This window comes from Phasianus colchicus, chromosome 4 (assembly GCF_987193195.1).
Source record: "Phasianus colchicus chromosome 4, bPhaCol1.hap1.1, whole genome shotgun sequence".
Taxonomy (NCBI): Eukaryota; Metazoa; Chordata; class Aves; order Galliformes; family Phasianidae; genus Phasianus; species Phasianus colchicus.
Window position 1 is genome coordinate 8,703,831 of NC_143439.1, and position 24,009 is coordinate 8,727,839.

Genomic DNA, 24,009 nt, shown 5'->3' on the forward strand with positions numbered 1-24,009 from the left:
TGGTGACAGATTTAGGAAACATGACCTGTGAGGGAAGATTGAGAGAACTGAATTTGTTTAGTCTAGCAAAGAGATGTGGAACATGCATTTTTCGATAAGCATGAGATTGTTGTAAGGAAGGTGGCAGACTATTACGCCGTGTATCTTGTGGGGAGTGCTAAAATCTCTTTCTGTTGCAAAATATTCCTCATCGTGTAAAATGTGAAGGGAAAAAAATTACATCCTACAGGCTAGCCAGGTACTGGCCTGATCAAGTGCTGTGTAGGGAAGCTGAAGGAAACCTTTCCTCGGAAGGTTTGTTGGCAAATTTAGATGGGTGGAAAAAAAAATCTGCCTGAACTATGAAGCTAGCCTTATCTTGCTTCCATGAATGGCCTTGAATTAAACAGGCTTTGGATCCTCTTCCAGCACTGTTTTCTTTCATCTTTCTTTCCTTTTCTTTTCTTTCTCTCTTTCTTTTTTTTTTTTTTTTTTTTTTTTACAATGTTTGACACTTGATCATAGTAGCTGCTTCTTCAACAAGCGAGCTCCTGACTTAGACTTTACAGAAAAGTTTTAAAAATAAAATAAAATGGAGAGAGAATGTGGAATATTTCACAGAGTTCTGTAATTTTCTACTTTTGCCTTAGGCGGTAACAGAAATATTACTGGCAAGAAATATCTAGACTCCTTCCTACTGCAGACTTGAGTGCCTTGAAGTATCACGAAGAGCTCAGCCCGTGGACACGAGCACGGCTGAGCACGTCAGGCTCTGGGGCTGGTCAGGCAGTCGTTGTGCTGGAGTTTTGGAATGGGGAATGGCACGACTGATGCTGCAGATTTCTGCTGCAACCTTATTTGGGCAGTAATTCATTGGCCAGATAAGAAATGCTTTTTTTCTTTCCCGCTTTTCCTGCTGAACTTTGCTTGTTCAAGAAAATAAGAAGAAAGATTTTATGAGTGCATCCATTTTGTTTTATTTCATAATTTTATAAAGTTAGAGAATTAAAGAGTTTTTAACTGCTTTTCAGTTCTCTCCCTTATTAAGTATTTTTGTGCATACTTCAGTATGTGTCATTCTGTGATGCATGAAAAGTGCAAACTCAAATATTCTTTTAGCTCAGCCGTAGCTATGACAGAGTTTTATAGCCTCTTAGTATGTAGCATTGTAGTATGTATTAATTATTTATTTTGAGCAGAAAACTTTCCTGGCATCCTTTGTTATTCTGTATTATAGATGGAATAGGAATTACCTTGTATAAATGCACTTAATAAGGGCATATGTAAAAATTACTTTCATCTTAATGCATTAGTACATACGAGAAGAGTATCTGATATCCACTCTGTCACTTTCCTGCCCACTTGCAGGTGATTAAACTGGATAAAAAGAATAACTGGGTTAAGCTAAGCACAGATATGCTTGTTGAAAATGTTAGAGGTTTAGCCACTGCAAGCCTCCTTGCAGGATGATCTCCATCACCAAATTGAGATCTAAGGAGCTCCAGAGGTGCTGAGAGAGTCACGTCAGTCTCAGATGTATAGGTTTTTGGGTTGATTTTGAAGTTCAGGGATGTGAGTGAGGATCATGCTAAACTAATGGAAGAGTCTGATTCATTGTAAGAGTCTTTGCATTACTAACTTATTTTACAAAATCAATTTTATTTCAGATGTGTCATTTGTCTCTTAATAGATGATACAGCAGATTTGCAACTGAACATTTCTTCTTTGATAGCTACACTATATATAGCAAATCTACCCAAATGCTGATTTCTTCTGTTGTTTAAGTTTTCAAGTTATTTTAATTAATTTAAGTTGTAAGATGGCCATGGTTATTTGATTTTTTTTATTTTTTATTTTTTTTTTAAGAAAGAAAAACTTGACAATCTCCTTGATTTACAGAAGACATTTGCTAAATAGAAAACTTCTCCCTTGCTTACTGGAACTACTTACAGATTTTGTACCATATGTTAGTATTCGGAGATGCACGATTGAAAAAATGATGAACCTTTACTAAGTTATGCTGTCTGAAACTATTTGATAGTTCTCTACTTCTTTACAGAAAGGGTTGTTAAGCACTGGAATAGGCTCCCCAGGGAGGTGGTTGAGTCACCATCCCTGGATGTGTTTAAAAATGTGTTTGGATCTGGTGCTCAGGGACATGATCTAGTGAAGAGTTGTTAGAGTAGTATGATTAGGTTGCGTTTGGACTCAATGATCTTTAAGGTCTTTTCCAACCTGAGCAATTCTATGATTCTGTGATAGGCTATAAAGTAATAATTTCAAGCTACCTAAACCATTTGAGGGGTGACATGGAAGTACTTTGCTGCAGTATGAGAATTTCTTATGGAGTCACTGTTTGACAGTGATTGAATAAAAAAAAAAAGTTCCTACAATATTTACAAATGTGGCCCAAGTGATTATCCTGGAGTACATAAATGTTAACCTCTTTCTATTAAAGTCATTAGCTTCTGAAAGTGGTACTGAAAAATATTGACTTAACAGGTGTACAGTTTCATAGAACAAACTGCCTTCAGGGATATTCTGCAGTGGGGTTCATTTCACAGCATTAAAGCTGACTTTTATTAATAGCCTGCACCCGCCTGTGAAAGACTAAAAATGGTATTGCAGTACTGTGATGTACAAAGGACATTGTATGAGCACTGAACAATCGAACTTGGATTCACTGCAGAAAATACCAATTCCTCCCTCCCCTCAACAAAAAATAGCGTAGAAGTCTGGATACCAATGTTTGTAAAGGCGTTTAAACCATCTCCAATCAGTACGTCATTATTTTGAACACTGCTGTTTACCACTTCAGTTTTACTTTCATGCTGCCACTTCTTTAGATGTGTTCAGTATTGAGCAAAAATCCAAATAGGAATTAACTGCGTACACAAGAGATGAATCTGGTTTTTGTACAGATCACTCCATACAATTAACATTATGTGATAAACGGGTTTCCATTCTGTAATTAGCTGAGAATTTAATCTTTTTATTGTTTTTAGAAGGCCTTATTAAAGATCAGCTCGTGCACATTGATGCTGTCGCAATGATACTGTTCATCTTGAACTTGTCTGGCATAACTTTATGAACTTCACAAATTCTCTTGCTCGGCTTCTGTTCTTATTCTGCAGGGTCACGGTGGTATGTAAAATCCCTCAATAAAAACTGTCATTTGCCACTTTGCTTAGTGGTTAGACCTCCACAGCATTAAACTAGATGACAGTATCTTTGTGGTGTAGCAGTAACACGCTGCTTACTCAAATAGGGTCGAAGCAATCGTGTGACATGCTCAGTGGAGAGATGCAAGAAACAGCCCAAACTTCAGTTCTATGTCTGAATAGATAACGTTGGTGAAGGTGAAAGAAAGTCAGATATGGAGATAAAACAAATGGCTTATCTGAAGGTTTAAGGCAAACTTCTGGAAGAACTCAAAATAGAAGCCAGGTCTCCTGTGTCTCATGAATATTCTCTTTGACTTTTCTTGAGGAAGCATTTGTGCACTGTGAAAAACATCTTGGCAGAATATCTTAGACCTCTTGTTCTGCTGCAGCTCTGTCCCCTTCTTGAGCCTGTACCTTTGCTCCCACTGCACTCTCCAGCTGCCTAAGCATCAAATCATAGCTCTGCTTTTGGGCCTTGCCAGGTGTTTCTTTCCTTCCCAGCCTCCATCGTTTGCACCAGCTTTTGGTATCAACGCTAATATTGGTTGTCCAGTTATTGGTTTTCTTTATGTCTCATCTTCTTCATTGGCAATCAGCTCAGGAGTCTCTCTGCTTAGCTGTCAGCTGGTGTTACTGCAGTTGCAGTCCTATTTTTTTTTCCCCTTTCTCTTTTGCTTCAGACATCATTGTTACCAACTTGCATTTAGTTTACAGAGTAATGAGTTTCTTGCTTTTTTCTTAAATGCCTCTCCCTGAGGCTTGGTAGTTCTTACAGTGCCATCTATGTAAAGCTGCAGCACAATGTTGTATTTTATACTGCACTATTTTCTCAAATTTTGGATGCTGGCAAACCCTGCAGCATTGTAGTTCTGTGAGCTGTGTCCTTTCTTTTTGTCCTTCCTTTGGAAACCCTTTGTATGGCTTTTTGCCCTATCTCCTACAGACTGACTGTGGCCTCCCTAAGTCCTGGCAGCCACCCCTGGATTCAGGCAGCTCAACAAATCTTTTCCGTTCTCTGTCATGCTGAACTAACCCCTTGAGGCTTCCTTTCTCCCACACCCAGTTCAAGCACCTTATTTGAGAAGTCCACATGGCAGTGCCCTTGTCTGACAAACCGCATCCAATGGCTCTACCTACATTTGTCCCACAAAGCGAAACTTGAATCTTCAATTTTTTCTTCTTGCCCATGTGTTTCCTTTCTTCTAAATGTTGTGTGTTGTATACCTGCTGTCTCTTTATGAGTGCTTCTGTGGGCTTTATGGAACTGAAGTAACCTGTTATGATTTAAGCTTGCTTTGATAAACCTTCAGAATTCTGCAGTATAAAAGGTATTAAATCAGAAATCAACTACTCATTGAGCTGTTTAAAGAAAATGGAATATGTTTGGAAACTTCACCTCTACTTTTCATTCCTGCTTTAGGTTATGAATTTCTTTAGCATTGAGACTAGCCAGTGGTTTTGTACAAAAACAAAGAGTTGTTTGGCTGCTTTATCATACCTGTGTATGTAAGGATATTTGGAAAAAATCTCATATCAATCATTTGTGGCCTGGATAAAAAGAAGGAAAAAACAAGTGAAGTCCTGCTTTCCTAAATTAAAAAGAAGAAAAGCTCCTAGTAAGGCCTGTGGCAAATTACCAAGGTTATTGGGAAGGTTGAAGAATGGGATTGGGAATTTTTGCATTAATAAAAACCCAAAATGACTGCAAAATGAGAGGAAAAGAAATTGGAATTATTTAAATACATAGTCTAATAATGCATTTTGGTTTTGGTTCATTCAGGACAGCATAATTATCTGTGTGCGGGAAGGAATGACTGCATAATTGATAAGATTCGGAGGAAGAACTGCCCAGCCTGTCGATTACAGAAATGTCTGCAAGCTGGAATGAATCTAGGAGGTAAGTAGAATATTAATAGTTTGGTCTCTTAATTTGATTAGGCAAAAATATTGGAAATGTGCAGCCTTTTTATAGTTCTGGCAGCTGCACAATCTCAAAAGTTTAAGGTGGAATTATCCTGAAGAAGTGCTTAATAGCTAATAAACTCTATTGTCATTCTAAATCAGCTTTTGGAGATATGTATTTTATGGCTCAGAAAAAAGAAAAGTGGGTGTTTTATGATGACAGTAATTTTCCTGGAATCTCATATAGGTAAAAGTGTTAAGGCTTCAAAGCTTGCATAATTTTTTTTTGTGATAAGCATTCTGTAGACTACTGAAAAATGTTTCTATGCCATCATGAAAAGCAAATGTACACACAGTGAAATCTCTTAGCTTTTTTGTTGTTGCTTATTTAACATTTATATTGATTTATTTCTGCAATTGTATGTATTTGCAATTATTTTGATGATGTTACTCTGTTATTTATATATACTCATAACAAAAAGACAAAAACTTTTCTTAATAATTATCAAAAGTATTTTAAAAACTGTGTTTTAACACAACTTATAATAGCTTTTTTGTTGTTTTAATTCTTCAATTACAACATCTACATAATTCTGGCTGTGCTTCAGTAAGTATCATGTTACGAGTCATCTCCCTGAGCAAATTGTATTATAAATCACTTCTTCCCCCCAGCTCTCAGGTTTATCATAGTGTCTACGACTGGGGCTCTTGGTACTGCTACAGGTCCTTTCCCTGATGCAGGGAGTGACTCTCTCCTTAGAATGTTTTCACTGTTCCAGAAAATCGTAACATGGTCACATATTTCCTGCAAATTATTTTCTCTATCTCAATTTGTTTTTTTTTATCTACCTGGACTCCTTCTCCTGGTAGTTTAGTTCTATAGACACATTTAGCTGCTTGTCTTTAATAGGATCTGTGCAAACTCCAGGCTCCTGTCTGCTGCCTGGTACGTTTTCTATCTCCCCATCCTTTTCTGCCCTACCGCCTGGCAGAATGCTCAAGGAAAACATTCCTCACTTTTCTGGGAGAGTGACCTCACTTTTTTTCCCCATTAGGACCTTCTTCACATCTTCTTGCAATTTTGACAGGCTGCATTAACTCCTACACTCCTTGTTTCTCTTTCCCTGAAGAAAACAGGAAAAAATCATGGTATACTGTGAGCTGACATCTCCCCTGATTTTGGTCTACTCAGTTGAATCTAGCAAGGGAAGCAGGCCATTAGCTTTGTTTGATGAATCAGGGGCTCACTGGTAGCAGCTTCTTCTTTTCTTCCAAGAAAGGAGCTCCTAATCTGAAAATGTGTGTGGAGCAGGAAGCCCAGATTTCTGGATTGCTAAAGATTTTGCTGCAGTGCGCATGCAGTTCATGAGCTTTTCTACTGCTTCATCCTGCACTGTGCAAACAGAGCTTCTGCAAGCATGCCTTCTTTGACAAGCATATGTGCGTCGTATTCTAGCAAAGTATAGGGCTACCATCCTGCTTGATAATCTTCTGTAAGAACTTGTGATTTGTCTCTAGTGTTGTGAGTTCATCTCTGACTTTTCCTGATGTGCTTCAAACTGTGTTCACACAAAGTCATCTACAAAAAAAAAACCCAGCAGGACGGGGGGTAAGCTTAGCTAGGATTCCTATTTCCAAAAAGTCAGAAGGATCGTGATGCCCCGCTTTCACAGTCTGTATTCGTACTGAAAATCAAGATCAAGTGAGCTTTTGCCCTTCTGCTCCACAGTGCAGAACTTCTCACCAGAGTGCTGTACTTAAGGAATGCACTATAAAGTCTTCCTTTGTGTTAGATTTTGGTAATCTACTGGAATTTGCTTGCAAATAGTGATCTTTGTTTAATGACCTAGAAGGCAGAGCCTATATCTACAATACAATTGTAGAGGCAAGCAGTTGAGCTGTTCTGGTGATTTTCTTCTCTTAGAAAAAGTAAGATCACAGAATGGCTTGTGTTGGAAGATGATCTAGTTCCAACCCCCCTGCTGTGAGCAGGCTTGCCAACCACTAGATCAGGCTGACCAGGGACCTCTCAAGCCTGGCCTGAAACATCTACAGGGATGGGGGGATAGACAGCTTCTCCAGGCAGCCTGTTCCAGTGCTTCACCACCCTCTGAGTGAAGAATTCATTCCTGAATCTAACCTAAGCCTGCCTTCTTTCTGGTTATATCCATTTGCCTTTGTCCTATCATTGTCTACCTTTGTAAGAAGTCAGCCCCCCTCCTGCTTGTAAGCTCCTTTCAAGAATGGGAATATCGCAGTGTGGTCTTCCTGGAGGCTTCACTTATCCAAGCTAAACAGTCCCAACTCCCTCAACCTTTCATCAATAGGAGAGGTGCTCCTGCCCTTTGATCATCTCTGTGTCTCTTCTCTAAACCTGTTCCAACAGCTCCATGTCCTTCTTGCACTGGGGCCCAGGCCTGGATGCAACACTCCAGATGGCGCCTCACAAGGGCAGAGAAGAGGGGAGCAATCACCTGCTTCTCCCTGCTACCCAGCCTTTTTTTGATGCAGCCCAAGATAACACTAGCATTTCAGGCTGCATGACCACAGTGCTGGCTCATGTCCAGTTTTTTGTTCATCGGGACCCCTAAGTCCTTCTTGATGAAAGTCTTGTTCATGATTCAATTCCTTTATGCCATGCAAAGAAACTAAAAGATATAGAACAGTCTTTCCATCACTGCAGTAGATAGTACAGAAACAGCTGTGCATGTAGATGCAGTATAGTGCCTTGTGCATGGTCCAGTAGAGAAAGGCCAATTTGGAGATAGTGGGGAAGACTGCGAGAGAGAATTAAGGTGCCTTGAGCCTGGAGACTGTATTTACCATTCAGAAAATCCCAGTGGCTGCCAAACTATACTAAGAGCTTTCAGTTTCTGAGATGTCCCAAGTCTTGCAGGAAATCATAGCAGCCTCAGCAGCTAATGGCTTTAAGCTTTCCCAGTAGCAAACATTGCATTGGGCATCTTCAGAAGAGCAACGTAGAATTTCAAACTTAATTTTGGGAACTTCTGTGTCCTGTTGCAGGGATTTCTGAGATGATGGAGTTCATCATGAAAAAGGGAAGTGAAAATGGCAAGAAGAGATATTAATCCATGTTTGCAAACAGTAATTTTGTTTTCATAGACATTTCCAAGGTTTGATACTAAGCAACAATTTTTCATAGTTAACATGAATGTAAAGAGTATGGTCATATTATTATGAAGATACATCATAGCTTGGAGTTTCACATAGAGTTAACCTAGTTTTGCCAGGAATATACTTTTCGACTTCTACCTTTTTCTAGCTTGGACTTAGAAGCAAAATGCTCAAGTATTTTGGTAGGCATTGTGAGCAGTAAAGAGCTGGAGGAAAATGAATTTATAAATGCAGTTTAGTTTAAATCCCACTTGCAGCATAGTACTCTCTATAGCTGAGTCACACTGCACGGTTCTATGCTCTTCGTGCTGTAGATGTAATTTAAGCTCTCACCCTCCAAATGGAAGCAAAGGTGAACACAAAAAAAACAAATTGCATTGAAGATGCTTATGTCTTTAGTTCATGGGAAAGATAGCAAGTTATGCAGAAGGGCTCAGGGCTGAAGACTGGGCAAGTTGCTGGAGGTATGGATGTTTCTTTTCTACTTAATTATAACAACTTATTCACTCACTTGAAAAGAACAAGAAAGAAGGCACAACAGTCGATGTGGAAGAAATGTTGCTGTAGATAACAAGATTCTGTCTCCCATGGGGCTGGAAAAGAAGTTGACTTTTTTTTGCATCCCTCCCTTTCTATGATGACGCTGCATCTCTGGACCTCGCATTTGTAACGTGAAAATTTCTAATTGTCTTTGTACTGTTACTGTGAAGATACTGATTTCTGTAGTGGAAATGTGAGATAAGAAGGGTTTTTCCATGCTTCCTGCAACACATTTTTGCTTAGTCCATGATTAATCTATTGTTCTTTGTGTTTTGTGTTTTCTTTTTATTATATTCTTTTTCATACATTTTTTAAAATGCTCTTTCTTCCATTGGCTGTGTCAAAGTACTCATTTGTTTTGATCAGTTATCTTTGACTTCCCAGCATACTGACAATTTTTTCTTGGGGAAAAAAAAAATATTTTGATGTGTGGCAGCATGCCATGCTTTAAGCACCTTTTACAAAAATGCTTGTAATTCAGAAATACATCTACACTTGTTCATGAATGCTCAACAAAATTAATGTTGCAGTTTTATTGTTTACCTTCTCCTTTTGTTTGTTAAAAAATTGTAGAGTTCTCATTGCTCTCATCCTCTAATAGACTTCAGAGAATTATTCATCAAGCCAGTAACTAATTTACCTAATTATGTTCTTTTCTCCATTTTTATTTTGATTTTACAAGAAGCATCTGCAACCTGTAATTTCTGCAAAGCTGAAGTTGCCAAATATCAAATTAAGTCATCCTCCTTGTTTCTAGAAAGTGTGCCTGTGCACTGCAGACAGACATAGCCCTTCAGCAAGCAGGACTCTACAACTTTTTTGGGAATCACAGTTTGTTTGTTGTGTTTAAAAGAAAAAAAAAAAAAAAGAACAAAAAACCTCCGGTACCATATGCTAGACTTAATTATTGGAAGAGATTCAGAGTGAGCAACTGCACTATGAAGGTATGCTGGCCCATTTTTGGTTTATGCTCTTTTGAAGATTCTTAATTAATTTTCAGTTAATTATGGACCAGAATGACTTCATGAGTTGTGAAGTTTCTTCCAGCATACGCTGCGATCAGATTTGTCGAGTCTCTCACTTCCGCACGAAACATTTTCATTCTCCTCCCACCTCATGCTGCTGTTCTTTTGTTATACCCATTGCATGGCAGCAGCAGGGGGGTCACACTCAGTACCCTTAACCACACGCAGGTGCTCAGTGTGGCTCCCTATACACCATCAGCTGCACCCAGCTAGGCAGCTAGAGGCTTGCAGCAGGGCCTGGCGTGCTGCATTTCAGCCAGGGTGGCTCAGACCCTCCAGGTCTCACTCTTGCTGCATGCCGTGCTCTGTGCTGAATCCTAGAGAAGGGTCGTGTTTGGTTTAGGGTGGCTTGAGGGGACTTGTGCCACCATGACATCTCACTGGCAGGTTAGTCCTTGCCCCTGTGGCGCGACTCAGTGACCAAGCATCTGCCCTGCTGCTGTGTGAGTACTGAGGGGTCCCTCTTATGCTGTATGATGTGTCTATATGCTTAGAGGGCAAAAAAAAAAAGGTCTTTAGAGGGCTGCGGGGTATAGGGTTGTGATCCTTTCCTGCTTCAGCTACTGTGTAGAGCAGTTCTGAGACTTATCAGCTGTTCTTTCCCACAATAGTAAGCAGCAGCTTGCTGAAGCACCCTTCAGATATTGTAGGGAAATAAAATAGATTTCACCTTGCAAATTGCGTAGTTCATCACTCAGTCTGCAGAAACTGCTTGTGAAATGTGAGTCTTGGTTTTGCATACATTTACATATGTAAGACACTTCGCATACAAGATGTTGTGTGTGCTTGCACATCTTCTTTTTTATGCATTAAAGTATTTCAGTAACCTGAAAAATAGATTAAATGAATTGGTGCTAAGAGACAGCACTTCACCTTTTTGCCCAGTTTTCCATTTCCTGTTTAGTAACTCATACTAGTAATGATTTAAAATTGTGGTGCTATTTTTGGTTACTTTAGCTTATGTGTACATATTGTAATGTTTTATATCTTTTCAAGAAAAAGAAAGGAATAAAAAAAAAAAATGGAAAAGAACAGAAGTATTAAAAAAAAACAACCCTGGAAACTAAGGAACTCTTAAATACAGCACCTCTTGGTGATGTAGAAAACAGTGGTTTTCTTTAAAAATGTCTAGCAATTTACTGCTAACATTTCATAAATTTGAAAGGAAAACATAATGTGCATAAGAAACTACAAAGCAATTTTGGGTACATATATGGTTTACTTTTATATTTCATTTTAACCATTTTTAAATGCCAGTTAACTTCAACTACATTTTTATTTGTGTTTATTATGTAGCATTTTCTTTTTAGAGAAACATGGCAGTTTTTTTTTTTTTTTAGCTGGGTTTGTGTCAGTTCTTCTTTGAGAGTTTCACTACTATACCATATACAGCAGTTTAATAAAGTTGTCTGTGGTTTTTGTAAAGCAAAACCTCCTGTCAGTTTTGCTTTGATTGTAGCTAGACAGCCTAGTTGTGGAACCTACTATTGTTTCAGATATCATTAGTGTTGTTTCAGAAAACATTCCTTTTTTTTAGGTGTTAGAATTTAAGGAAGCATTTGTGTTTGGATACAAATCCATCGAGTTTTGATGGGCCATTTATGCCTAATTTTATTTGCAGTGTACAGTGTATTGAGACCAAGTCAGTAACAGAACATGGGAGGAACCATGCTGCCTTGTGCTGTAATTTTGCTAGGTTTTGTAAATTTTTGCTGTACTTTTGAGATGGATCAATAGGGAAACCCAAGTTGCTGCAGGGAGTCCATGTTAGAGTCTCCTCAGAAGAGGAATCCTTCATTTTGACCAAGTGCCAGTTCTGCTTAAGGCAGTGCCATTGCTGCATCACCTCTCCACTCTGCACTTGGTGAAGTTACTAAACAAAAATAAGAACAAAATAAATTCGGTTGTCTTCTTCGGGTTTCTCTAGGAACTAATTTGTTTGGGAATTAACTTTTCTTATTTCTGTGTCTGTTCTCATCCATGGTACAAAACAGTGCTCTTGCTGTGCTCCTGCTGTGACACACTAACGTTTCATCTGAGCCATCCACAAGAGTAGTTTAGATAACTATCTGAACAGTCACTTGAAAAAGCTATTAAGAAACTATTTGGGAATGATGAAGAAAGTGCAGAATTTTGAAGAGGGCTAGTAATCTCCCGGGTATTGATTAAAAACTGGTATTGAAATTCTGTCCTTGTACTTCACGTTTTGCTGACAATTTTATTTCAAACATGACGTCAGCTCAAGAAGGCGCACTGCAGCAGTCCAAAAAAACCACCACTCATACGCAGTGATCCTTAATCAGATTCATAATTCAGGTTCTTTGTTTTTTCAAGTTTCACTAGTTTCAGCTCTGCCTTCTGACTCGCGTCCAGCTGCCAGCTTCGTTTGTCTTTTCTCCAGGAACAGCCTTTCAGGCTTTTGGCAAGGACCAGCTGAACTCCAGACTTCCCTGTTTCATCTGCTGGATGTTCCATCCTGCCATTCATGGCGCAACAGCTTGGGTTGCCAGCTTTGCAAAGGAGTTGCAACTTTTCAAGTCTCCTGCTGGGATTACGTGCCCCAGCCTGCCCGGCATCATGTGGCGACACTGTGCATGCAGGCTCTCCAATGTTTTGTATGGTTTCAGTAGCATGCAGCTCTTGCTGTCTGGTCTCAGAGGGTGCTCTGTCCCTTGCTGACCATACTGTATGCTTTGGATTTTGTTGTAAACAGAAAACTTCTGCTAGGCAATGGCTGACTCTTTTCTGTGGATCCTATGTGTAGTGCCCTTGAGCTCTTAATCTTTTCTGTTGTTCAGGTTCCATGGTTCACCTCTGGGACAATCCCAGGGTAGACGATATATGTGGCCTCCCAATTCCCCAGGAGTGAAGTTTACCTCCCTTTTTATGTCTGTGCAGCATTTCTCTGCCTTGTGGGGCATGTAAATTTAACAAGCAGTTCTCCCAAGGGTCCTGAAGTGAGTTGCTGGATTGTTGGTGGCTTTTTTCTCATAAAGATGTCTAAAAACAAGCAGGTCCACTACACCTTTCTTCACTGCTTTGTCTCATCATGCCATAGCAGACCAGAATCACTTGGCGTTTCCAAAATTCTTTACGCACAGCTTTTGACGTTTTGTTTTTTCCTGAAACACCAAATTGCTGTGTTTCCTTCCACAGTGTTCTGAGTCCATTTCCTTTTCACTGTTCCCCACAGTGAAACAGTAGTCCAGGCTATGAAGTATGTCCATGTCTCCCCTTCCTCTTTCCAGAGCTGCTGGTTATCACCAGAGCCCTTCTGAAACCTCTCTCTGCGGTCTGTGGTGTTGTGTTTCCGTTACTCACTTCCCCTTCAGTGCAGAAAGCTGTAGAAGCAAGAGGAACTTGTCCTTTTAGCTTTGACTTAGCTATTGCTTCAGAGAGTTTCCACCTGAGTAAGAAGATACGAAGGTTTGACTTGCCATTTCTGACACAACTTTGGACAAATTATAGTAGGCTTCCTGTGCTGATCAGCAGTTTTTGTTAAAACCCTCGCTAGTTGCCTGCAGGAATGTTGTGGGCTGGTTTGGAAGAGCCTAGAGTAAAGCAGTGAGAATGATTAGCAGTCGTAAAAACCTGACTGGAGGAGACAGGTTGAATGTTGCTTGGTAATGTTTAGTTCAAAGAAAGACTGGAGGAAGAGCTGAAGAGAATTCTGGAGGATAGAGGTGTCTTCAAAAATGTGATGCATTTCTGAAGAAGAGGAGGTGGTGATTTGCTTTCTGTGTCTGTGAATGGCAGAGCAAGAAGTGGTAAGCAGCAAGAAAGATTGAAGTGAGGAAATGGAGATGTAGAATAGTTGATCTGGGGAAGATGTGAGGTCTGTCACTGGGCATCTTAGAGATTAGTTAAGGTTAGCATTTGTCAGAAGCAATGTAGCTGCAGTTGGTTCTGGTCTGAGCAAGAAAATGGATATACTATACATCCCCTAGTCTGTTTTCTTCCACACTAGGTTTAATACTAGATAAAGGGATATTATTTGTTAGCTAATTTGTCTGCAAATCAAAGAAATATGAAAGTGTTACTTCCACGTGACAAAAAGACATTTAGGATTTTGACATCAGTGATCTTAACTGAATGAGCAATTCTGTATCTCTGTCTTCTGTGTGGCAGTACATTTTGAAGAAGCAGTGATGCAACTCTGCATATCACGTGCTCTTTTCTTCTGATGTTGTGTTGGGTTTTTTTGCTTGTCTGCTACTTCGGCACTTCACAGGTTTTAACTTGACTCTAGAGCTGTGTTTACTCCGGTAATGTCACAAGGAAAATTTATTCAGTTGCAGATTGTACCTTAGCACGTGAACTTGTTGTTCTTTCTCCTTGTTCTCACGTATGTACTTTGCTTCAGAACTACCTTAGTGGCCTGTATTTTGCTTTGAATCATGTTGCCTTCTTTTTTTCCCAAGCACGTGTCTTTCAATTTTTAGTGTTTGTGTTTTGCTAAAGTAAGTGTGAGAAGTGGCATGGCTACCTGCCTCAAAAAGAGGACTTTGGAGTTAGTATTAATAGAAAGAACAATGCACAGCAGGTTTTGAAGGAACAATTGAGCAAATTTAAGACTTAGCAGTACACAAGTGGCAAGAAGGTGGAGTTTAAGAAAGGAAAGCCAAGTAACAGCATCAGCCAGTGTGTTTGTGAACCATCTAATACCACCCAGCTTCCTGCAAACTGATGTGGGTGATTCGTGTGCTCATGGTGTAAGCTTTAACAGCTCTTTGCTATCAGTTCTCCACCTTCTTCTAATGCAGTAATGTTTTAGTAATAGAAAGCTTCCCTGAATAACATCCCAGCAAGAGTGCAAGACAAGGAAGACATTCTGGGACACAAGTTCAGGAGAACAGTCCATCCTTGGTTAGGGGATTTATCAGTGCAAACAAGGAGATGCTAATGTGGGGTGATTCTTGTGCCTTCAAAGCCATGCCTTTGTCATAATGGAAAGAGAGCAATCTCAGGAAAATTCTATTTGATTTCTGGGTCTGCAGGTGGACCAGGCACCTAGTTTAGGGAGGCCATTTACATATCTCCTCAGAGATATATGTATCAGTTTTAGTTATTATTGACATTTCATACATGACTACTTCCGCTTCGGGGGAATTTAGAAACACTGTCAGTGCTGAAGTGATATTCAGGTCTTGTGATCCAGATCATATATATGGTTAATATTACAGAGTTGCATTTTCCCTGACAGGTGGTTTATATCACAAAGTAGTACATATGGGATATTTTACTAATGTTTAGGGTGATTTATCAAAGCAGGAGATTAGCATGGTTATTATTACTATTTTTTTAATGACTAATCATGAACTGGATGATGAAAAACTGCAGAAGATACACAGCCAGCTTATATTTCACAGATAGTATTGCTATTCTGGTAAGCAGGGCAAATGATTTCTAGAGGATGAAGGGCAGACCAGCTGCAGTAGAATGTATTAGAAATAAAGTCATTTGAGAGAAACTGGAGTTGATGAAAACAAAGGATACAGAAATTATGCAGATGAGGAGATGCTTCTCAAAAGTTTTGTTACTTGGGAAAAATACTAGTGGTGGTGTGGTTGTAGCAAAGTAGTGAGCGCAGATGGAAGTGTGGCACTTACCAAATTGGGTTCCAGTAATAATAGTGTAAGAACTAAAATGAAGAATTCAAGATATGACTTGCTCTTTAGCAAGAAGTGGAAGCATGAGAACTCAAATACAGGATGAAGAGGTACTGTGGAAGTGTTTACTTATTGATGATTTTGCAAAAGTGAAGATGTTGACTGGTCGTGTCTCCGGTGTAGATGCAAAGAGGGTATTTGACACACAGTAAATGTTTTTATGATTGTTAGAGGCAATCACAATGGCTTAGTGTTATAATCAGAATGAAGAGCACATAAATCACAGAACAGGCTTAGCACTGTATATCAACCCAAGTATAAAGCAGGAGAGAAGACTTAGACAAGTAATGCTTGCAGAAGGTTGGATGAGAATGGGTGTCTTGGGAGAGGGGTTGTCACTTGGCACAAGGCAGAAACCAGCGTTCATAGCCAAGAGCATTCAGTCTGGTACAGTGGAAGGTTTCAAAATCTGTTCTTCAAAGTTTCTCTAACTTAGTTTTTAACCAAATTATTAGGAATGCTAGCAGCACAAGCTGCTACTGTATTGTTGCTGCAGGTGTTTTTAGAGTTGGAGATGTCAAGTGCTGGAATTGTAGGTGACTGCTCTTTGCATTCCTTGTTGGCATTCTGCTGCTAGTCTGTAAATACATTTGATGAGTAGTCAAAACTAGTGATGCATTTAGTAGACACTGCTTAGCTGAAAAAATCATTGAATTTACCATCCATTTGAGAGTGAATAATAATAAAATATGAGTTATTGGAGCATTTGAAAAGGACTGATTAAGACTGGCTCTAATCAAAATTATAGTTTTCTTTTGTAAGCTTTTTTTAAGGTTTTGTTTATTGATTGATTTAAATATTTAGTGTATACATTTCTTTTGAAATTAATGAAGAAGCACAAGAAGGAGTTTAATATACCAAAGCATTAGCTGTGTGACTGTATTATGTCAGTTTGGGATTTTATCTGAAATGTACGTGGAGGAAATTTTCGTACTTCAGCCATTTCTCATTAAAAAGCTTTATCAAAACCAGCTTGATTTGATTTTAACAGGAAACCACTAATTGGCATTTGGTAAAAATTGCTCCCACACGGGGAGGAGTACCCCCATGAAACTGTTATTTTTCAATTAATTATCACTTTGAGGATTGCTGCGAAACAAGCAAATGTGTTAGACATTTTCCCTGACAACCTAAATATTCCTGTAACATGCACTTTGGAACTCAGCTTTCTTTTGTCACTTTCCTCCATTATCTCTTCATGAACGCATACCCTGTAGCTCAGCATGTCTTAAGAAGGGATTAATTCCTTCTGTCTCTTCCTAAAGCTTCCCTTGTGCTTTCCGTTCTTGATGGCTGGGAGCAACATCAGTGTCCTGCTCATCAGACAAGTACATAACCTGAGCTTCATCATTAAGTCAAACCTTGAAACTTGCAAGATTTGATCTGGGCTTTCACTTTATTTTTTTCTAAGAGGAACCTGAGATAACTTCTGTTCTGCCTTTGCAAAGCTGCTTCTTTCATCTGTGCTCCGAAGGCCATCCTTCCGAGCACATCTTTGTGGCTGTGGATTCGCAGTCCTGAATCCAGCATGCGAAAACCATTGAGCCACAGAGGAATGTGTGTCTCTTCCACAGATGCATGCAAACGCTGTAGCAAAGTGCCACCTCCTTGTAGATATTTGTATTTCACTGCTCAGTTTCTTTAGCCTGCATTTCTTTTCATTTTGTCTGCATTTCTAGAGGAAATGCAGAATTCTCTTTAAAATTTGAGAAGAATTCTCATTTGTAGGCGCATAATTATTTGAAATAGTGTTCTCTGGGAGCAACTGTGAATGGTTTACTGTCATGCTGGAAGTGCATCTAAAGTAAGGTCTTATTGAGGGTCAATTCTGGGTCTACTGTTTCCCTAATTACTTGGATAACAAAATACGAAGTAAACATGAAACACAGATTTGGAGTTTCTCCTCCGTAAACAGAGTCAGATTTGGAAGTATTTTCTGTTCCACTGAAATCAACATGATGTCAGTAAACTGCAGAGGGTTACACTGAGAATGGAAATCTCAGGTGTGTAGTTATGAAATACCTCAAAGCAGCTGTTTTGGGAACTGCTGAAAAGAAAGAGCTGTGGTTGCGTAACATTAAATATGAGCCAATAAAGTTAAATTATTGCAGAAGTAGGCAAATCTAATTTGATACGAAGGTATTACTCCATTTGCATCAAACCTGGCAAGTGTGGGCTTGATAACTTTCAGTACTGCTGGTCAAGGTGGCGTGACTGGGACAGCTTCATGAATCACCTTTGTTCCTGTTCCATTTGATGGGATAAGCGGCACTTGTGTTCTTCCCAGTGGACATCTCGTGTCTTTTTAAGATTTCCAGTTTGGGAGTCTCTTCTATTCCCATTAATAATCTGCTTGAGTTTTTTACGGAGCTTCATATTTAAAAGGTTTCACTTCCATCAAAACTGAATCCTGTTTCTTGAAATTTAGAATCATACGATCACATAACGAGTATCATCGAGTCCAACTCCTGGCTCCACGTAGGGCCACTCAGTATTCAAACCTGTGTCTCTAAGAGTATTGTGCAAATGTTTCTTGAACTTGGACAGCTTGGGGCTGAGGAGCCCATTCCATGCCCACCACCCTCTGTTGAAGAACCTTCTCCTAACCTTAAGCAGACCCTCCCCTGACACAGCTCCATGCTGTTCCCTCCAGCTGCATCACTGTCACCAGAACAGAGCCCAGCACTGGCTCTCCGCGCCCTCTGAGGAGCTTTAGGCTGCCATCAGGCCTCCCCTCAGCCTCTACTTAGGGCTCAACAGGGGACCTCAACTGTTCCTCATACAGTGTGCTCTTTAGACCCTTTACCTTACTCACAGTCTTCCTTTGGATATTCTCTAACATCTTTTGTGGTGCCCAGAACTGCACAGTGCAAAAGGTGAGGCTGCCCAGAGCAGAATGCCTGGCCTGGTGCACCCCAGGGTGTGGGGTTGGCTTTTCTGGCTGCCATGTCACACTGTTGACTCATGTTCAACTTGCTGCCAACCAGATCTTCCAGGTACCTTTCCATGTGTCTGCTCTCCAGGCTCTTGTTCCTCAGTCTGTACGTATATCCATTGTTGCCCCATCCCAAATGCAGCAGGCAACACTTGCTAAATTTCTTATGCTTGGTGATTGCCCAACTGTCTTGTCTGTCAAGATATTTCCACAGGGCTTCTGCATTCTCAAGGAAGTGAACTGCTTCTCCTAAGCCAAGGAAGAACAAGGATAATAAGAAGCTTATGTGGATCTGTAAGGAAGAGTTGAAAAACCTTCATTTTTTTTAGTGTAGAAGACAGAAACATTTTAGAAAAGATGTGATACCGGTTTTGCAGTTCAAAAAAATGGTATAAAAGGAGAGACAGGAAAGATAAGTTGCTCTTTATGGCCACTGTGGGAACGATGAAGAGAAATCAACTTCGCTACAGAAAAAGAATGATCCAAGAGTTTTTGGGGAAAAACTGAGTAATTAAATATTGGAGAAAGATGGAGGATACTGTGGAATTCCCACTGTTGGAGATTGATAGCACAGTGCATCAGCAAAGCATAGTTGATGCTGCTCAAAGCAAATAGCAAGTGGATAAACTGCTTCACATACTTTGTCTCTGTGCTCTGCAGTGCTGTATTGGAGCAGCATTGCACTGCACTGTATATTGGAATCTGTCCCATACAAAGCAAAATGCAAACATTTCTGAAATTGCCTTATAAGAGAGCAAGGTAAAAAGCAGTAAACACAAGAGCTTGTCCAAAAGCAATGACTCCTTTTTTATTATATGGGCCCACAGCAACAAGAGTGGATGGTGGTGGTGGCATGGCAGTAGAAGTTGAATCTTCCAGGCAGTATTCCATTACATTTTATTGCGATGGCAGATGTCAGCAGTGGGGCAGTCTGCTTCAGATGCTCTTCAGATACCATTTTGTCAAAGGTGCGTCAGCGCATTCCTTCATGTAGAAAGAAATTGCACTCGTTGACAGTTGTAAACGCTTGCTGATCGTTTATGGAGATGACACAGTGGGTATGAGCACAGTGAGGTGGTGAGTGGTGCATTTCAGCAGTGGCAAGAACAATGTGAAAGACAAGCCACGTTCTGGATGGCCGTGCACAGCTGCAACATGAAGAGTGCCTTGTTTGACTCATCAGCAGATTATGACCAGAGAACTCTGCAAGGAGCTGAATATCGAATTTAATGCATTGTAAACTATGGTGGCAGCACTGGAATATCACAGAGTTTGCGCCTGGTCCAACAAATGCTCACATAGGAACAGAGAGAGTATTGCATGCAAGTTTGTCAAGTCAGATTGAATATGAGGCGGAAGGTGACAGTTTCCTGGATTACATTGTTATCAGTAACAAGACATGGTGTCACCAGTATGAGCTGAAGTTGAAAGGGCAGTCCCTGGAGTGGCAACACGTAAATTTCCCGTCAAATAAAAAGTTCAAGATACAGCCCTCAGTGAGTAAAGTGATGTGCATTGTCATCTGGGATAGGAAAGGAGTGATCCTTCTAGATTTCCTGGAACCCAGACAAACCTCAACTCTGACTGCCACATTGCAACACGGACTAAACTGAAGGCTGAAACTTTCAGAGTCAGATCGAACAAGACAACCTTTCTCTAGAGACAGGACTACACCAAACTCCATACCAGTTCGAAGGACAAGCATTTTGCCAGTCTTGGCTGAGCTGCCACACCCAGTGTATAGTCCAGATTTGGCACTGTCTGATTTCCATCTGTTCAGGCCAATGAAAAATGAGCTGCATGGACAATGTTTTACTAACAATGATACCATCATAGCAGCTGTGAAACAGTGGGTCACCTCTGCTGGTGCAGATTTTTACAAACACAGCATGCAGGCTCTTGTTCATCACTGGCAAAAACGACTAGCTAATGCTGGTGATTGAAAAATAGTATTTTGTAGCTGAGAATTTGCTCTAGCAGTTAGTGTCATTGTGCTCTTTTGTAGTTTCTGTGGCAATAAATAGGAAGCATTACTTTTGGAGCGGCATACATTTTCATTAAGCTACAATCAGTTTGATTTGTAGCTTAGATCAAACTAGAATAAACACTCAGAATATGTTTAAATGAACACAATTATAGAAGTGTGCAATTATGTAGATTAAAACATACTTCAGGAACTTCTTTGTCCTGTACTATGCATTCCTTTGAGTGTATGAGAGCAAGACTGGCATTTGTGGATGTGCTTGGATGTTTGCAGGGTCTGGCCAAAAGAAAAGAAAACGTGACATGTCCATAGATCAGACTTCATGCGTGTTTATTCCTTGTCTTTAAGCTGTCCAATCCTGACAGATTAAAGTGTTACTTATTAATTAGTAAGCAGTTGCTAATGATGTTGGCAGTGCCAAACTATGTCATTATTTCCATTATGCTTACCACTTCATTCTGCTGAATGAATCATCGGCTGTGATCTTATTCTCTGCTAAAAGTTTGCTTTACTGATAGAAAGTAAAAAAAAAAAAATAATAATAATAATAATAATAAAATAATTTAAAAAGGAAATTGTCATTGCTTTTTAAATTAAATTAAAATTTCTGCCTGTATACTGATACCTCAGGCTAGCATCAAGTGGTAAAGTTTTCTATCATTTTCTGTCTCCTTGGGGACAGAGCTGACAGTAATAGTTTTTAAAAGGTAAAAGGTGGGACAGTTATTTTCTTTCTCTCCAACTGTGGTCTGTCTTTGTGTATTTAGATGAACTGCATGGTCAGTGCATCCCAAATGCCATTGCAGAAACCGCTCTTGGAGGGCCACTGCTTTGCAAGTGTAATGTCCTTGTGGCACTGTCACACATGATAAATTTAAGTAATTTTGTGTTCTTTTAAGTCCCTGTAAAACTTGTCCCTTGCCAATGTTGTTGTTTTCCATTTACTTTCTCTTCTTGATCTGTCCAGTTGAACTGGCGAGTTGCTCGGGCATACGCATCTCAAAGATGTGTACCCAGGCCTTCTGCTTATGTTTAGGACAACACCCAGCTTCATGTTTGGAGGTTCTTCATCTACCACAGGTCTAATTGGATAGTTGCAGTACACTTCCCAAAGTCAATAATGAGTTTAAGGGAGTATTTAGATCCTGTCTTTCCTGTCTCCTTCTGCATTTCCTGAAGAGTAAAATGTGCATGCCTGAATGCACTTTGTAGGACTAATGCTGTAAGACCTCACTTGCTTTATTGCTTTTCACTTTATTGTGTGTGTGTATATATATGTAAAATGTCTATATTATTATCTAGAAATTTCTCAGCAAAATCTTATACCCATTGTGCTAGACACTTAAGTGAAAGAAGTGTCTGTACCAAGATAGCTCAAAATTTTCGTGTATGTCAAGAACAGGCTGGGGGAAGGAATGCACTGTTTGTGGTAGCAGTAAAATAGCTAATGAGAACAGATGTCAGCTCACTGAAGCAAGTGAGACGGAGACACCAGGCAAACATGATGGACAGATTCGAAGGAGAAAAAAGTGGCATTATGATGGAGCATTTATCTGTGCAAAATTGGAAGCAAGTGAGAAAACATATCTGATTGCTGAGGGCTTAGGAAGGTCTACCTAAAGACTGTTGTTGCATCAAGGGGTGACTTGGCAGCTCAGTCCTTCAGTGGCTGGTACAGCAAGGTGTCCCAGGTCACATCTGCAGGCATGAGGGGAGGGATGTGCAGGAAAACTCTGAGGCTCTTTGTGGAGGATCAAAGGGGCAAAGCTGACAACTTTTGAGGCTAGGAAGGAGATGGTGGTTGTAGCTCAGGTGCAGAGCTTTAGCAAGTGAAGATGGGACCAGGCTGGCGGAACTCAGGTGTTTGAAATGCAGGTACTGCTGGCAAGGCACGCAGTGTAGGCTCAAAGGCAGTCACAGATGAGCTTGAGTGGGGAGGAGGTTTTCAATGATATTCAAAGTGTGTTTCTATTGCAGCGTCTCTTACATTGTTTGAAGTGCATGTGACATTTTTTTTTTTTTCTAATTGTCTTTTGAATCTATTTACTGAAATGGCTCTTTTTTCTTCTTCTCCTTTATCTACTGCCTTTTCTTTTTTTTTTAAACCATTATCGTTTCCTTTGCTATGTCCTTTCATGTCCATTTGGTTTCTCATTTTCTTTTGCTAGTGTTCTCTGCTTTCTACCGGAGGTAGCGTATGTTTGTATAATGTGCACTTGATATCACTTACTCAAATATATTCTGTGGCATGGAAGAAATTAAGATCTGTTGAATCAGGATCGGTTTGGTCCTGGCTCTGAAAGACCTATTCGACTATAAATGGTTGATTTTGATAGGCAACAGGCAAGCTGTGAACCTCATATTTTAGAGAAAAATTCTTATTTCTGGAGATGATCGATTGCAAGCATTGCAATTCACATATATCTACACAAAAGTTTAGATAATTTTATGAACTTCTGATTTTCTTTAGAGTACTGAACGCCAGTTTGAATTAACTGCAGGATCATTTTAGATTGTTTGTATACTGAAGTTAAACATAAATACAATTCTGCAAATTAGATACTACTGTGTTACAAAATTGCTGAACTGAATCATAATATTTATGTGCTCTTTTGTCTACTATTGATAGCATTTTATTCTTTGGTATTTTGGACCGCATTTCTTCAACAATAATGCTGATGAAAGTTACTGATTTTGAGCCTGTGAAAAATAGTACCCAGTTTTGAGGCTGTGTTTACTTCATGTTTACTCCTTGGGAATGGGTGGAATATAGATTAGTCCCCTCTGGATCCAGCTTGTGTAGCTGATCACGTGAAAACTTGCAGTCATAAAACCAGAGGGCTCCCAGTTGTGACTTTCTGACAGCAGTCTAACAGATGAAGCACCAGTTCTAAGGAGCCCGTTGTCCAAATGTGAGTCCACCCTGTTCTCCAGTCAGTAGCTCTCAAACGATTAAGCCCAGTCTTTTTGCTGAGGGCTATGAGCAACTGTGCTTGTTTGTGAAGGTTGCTCTTGCTGAGATCTTCAAGCACGTGGAACAATATGTAGTTTCCTAGAATTGGAAGGCTGTCCTTTGAACCTGTTGGGCAAAGGTCTGCCCAACTTTTGTCTGTCTCTTCCAGAGAAATAGACTGCTATATTTAGTCAGATGTGGTGTTTGTTTATTTCTCTGTTGTCTGATTTATTGCTGGAGTTATGGGGGAGATCTGTTGGGCATGCCTGTTCAAAGTGCAACTTTACAACTTTTCAGCTACTTCACCTTATTTCAATATTTGTTTTTACTGCAGTGTGCAAGACCTCCTAAAATACTTAACAAAAGTCATGTTAGATGTCTTATGTGTTAACTTCAAGTATACCTGCAGTGCATCTTTCACTATTTGTTTTTCTTCAGCTCTTACTCCATCTTCAGTTATTTAAAAATACAGGGATTATAATATGGTATCTTGGCTGCAATAGCACAGAGCAGGAGGGGCAAGAAACTCGTGACGGTGCTGCCATCTTGGTGATGGTCCTATCCTAATCCTTAGTACTTGTTAGGCTTCATCTGAGGCCTGAAAGCCTCATACGTGCCCTGCCCCCTGGTCTGCATGGTGACCGTGTGGCTTTTCCAACATTTCCACATGGGTATCCTGATAAGCTTGGCTTGTTCTCACAGATTCGGAGGTGGTTTTGTAGT

The 24,009-nt window shown here is 39.9% G+C and overlaps 1 protein-coding gene across 7 annotated transcripts in view; it reads left to right on the forward strand.

The window, feature by feature from the left end:
* Positions 1 to 24,009, forward strand: part of NR3C2 (nuclear receptor subfamily 3 group C member 2) — a 198,134-nt gene that overhangs the window by 139,977 nt on the left and 34,148 nt on the right. For all 7 annotated transcript variants that reach the window (XM_031588882.2, XM_090138551.1, XM_090138554.1 and 4 more), the window contains one exon: positions 4,924 to 5,040. In XM_031588882.2, coding sequence (XP_031444742.2) covers positions 4,924 to 5,040 — 117 coding nt within the window. The remainder of the gene's footprint in view (positions 1 to 4,923; positions 5,041 to 24,009) is intronic.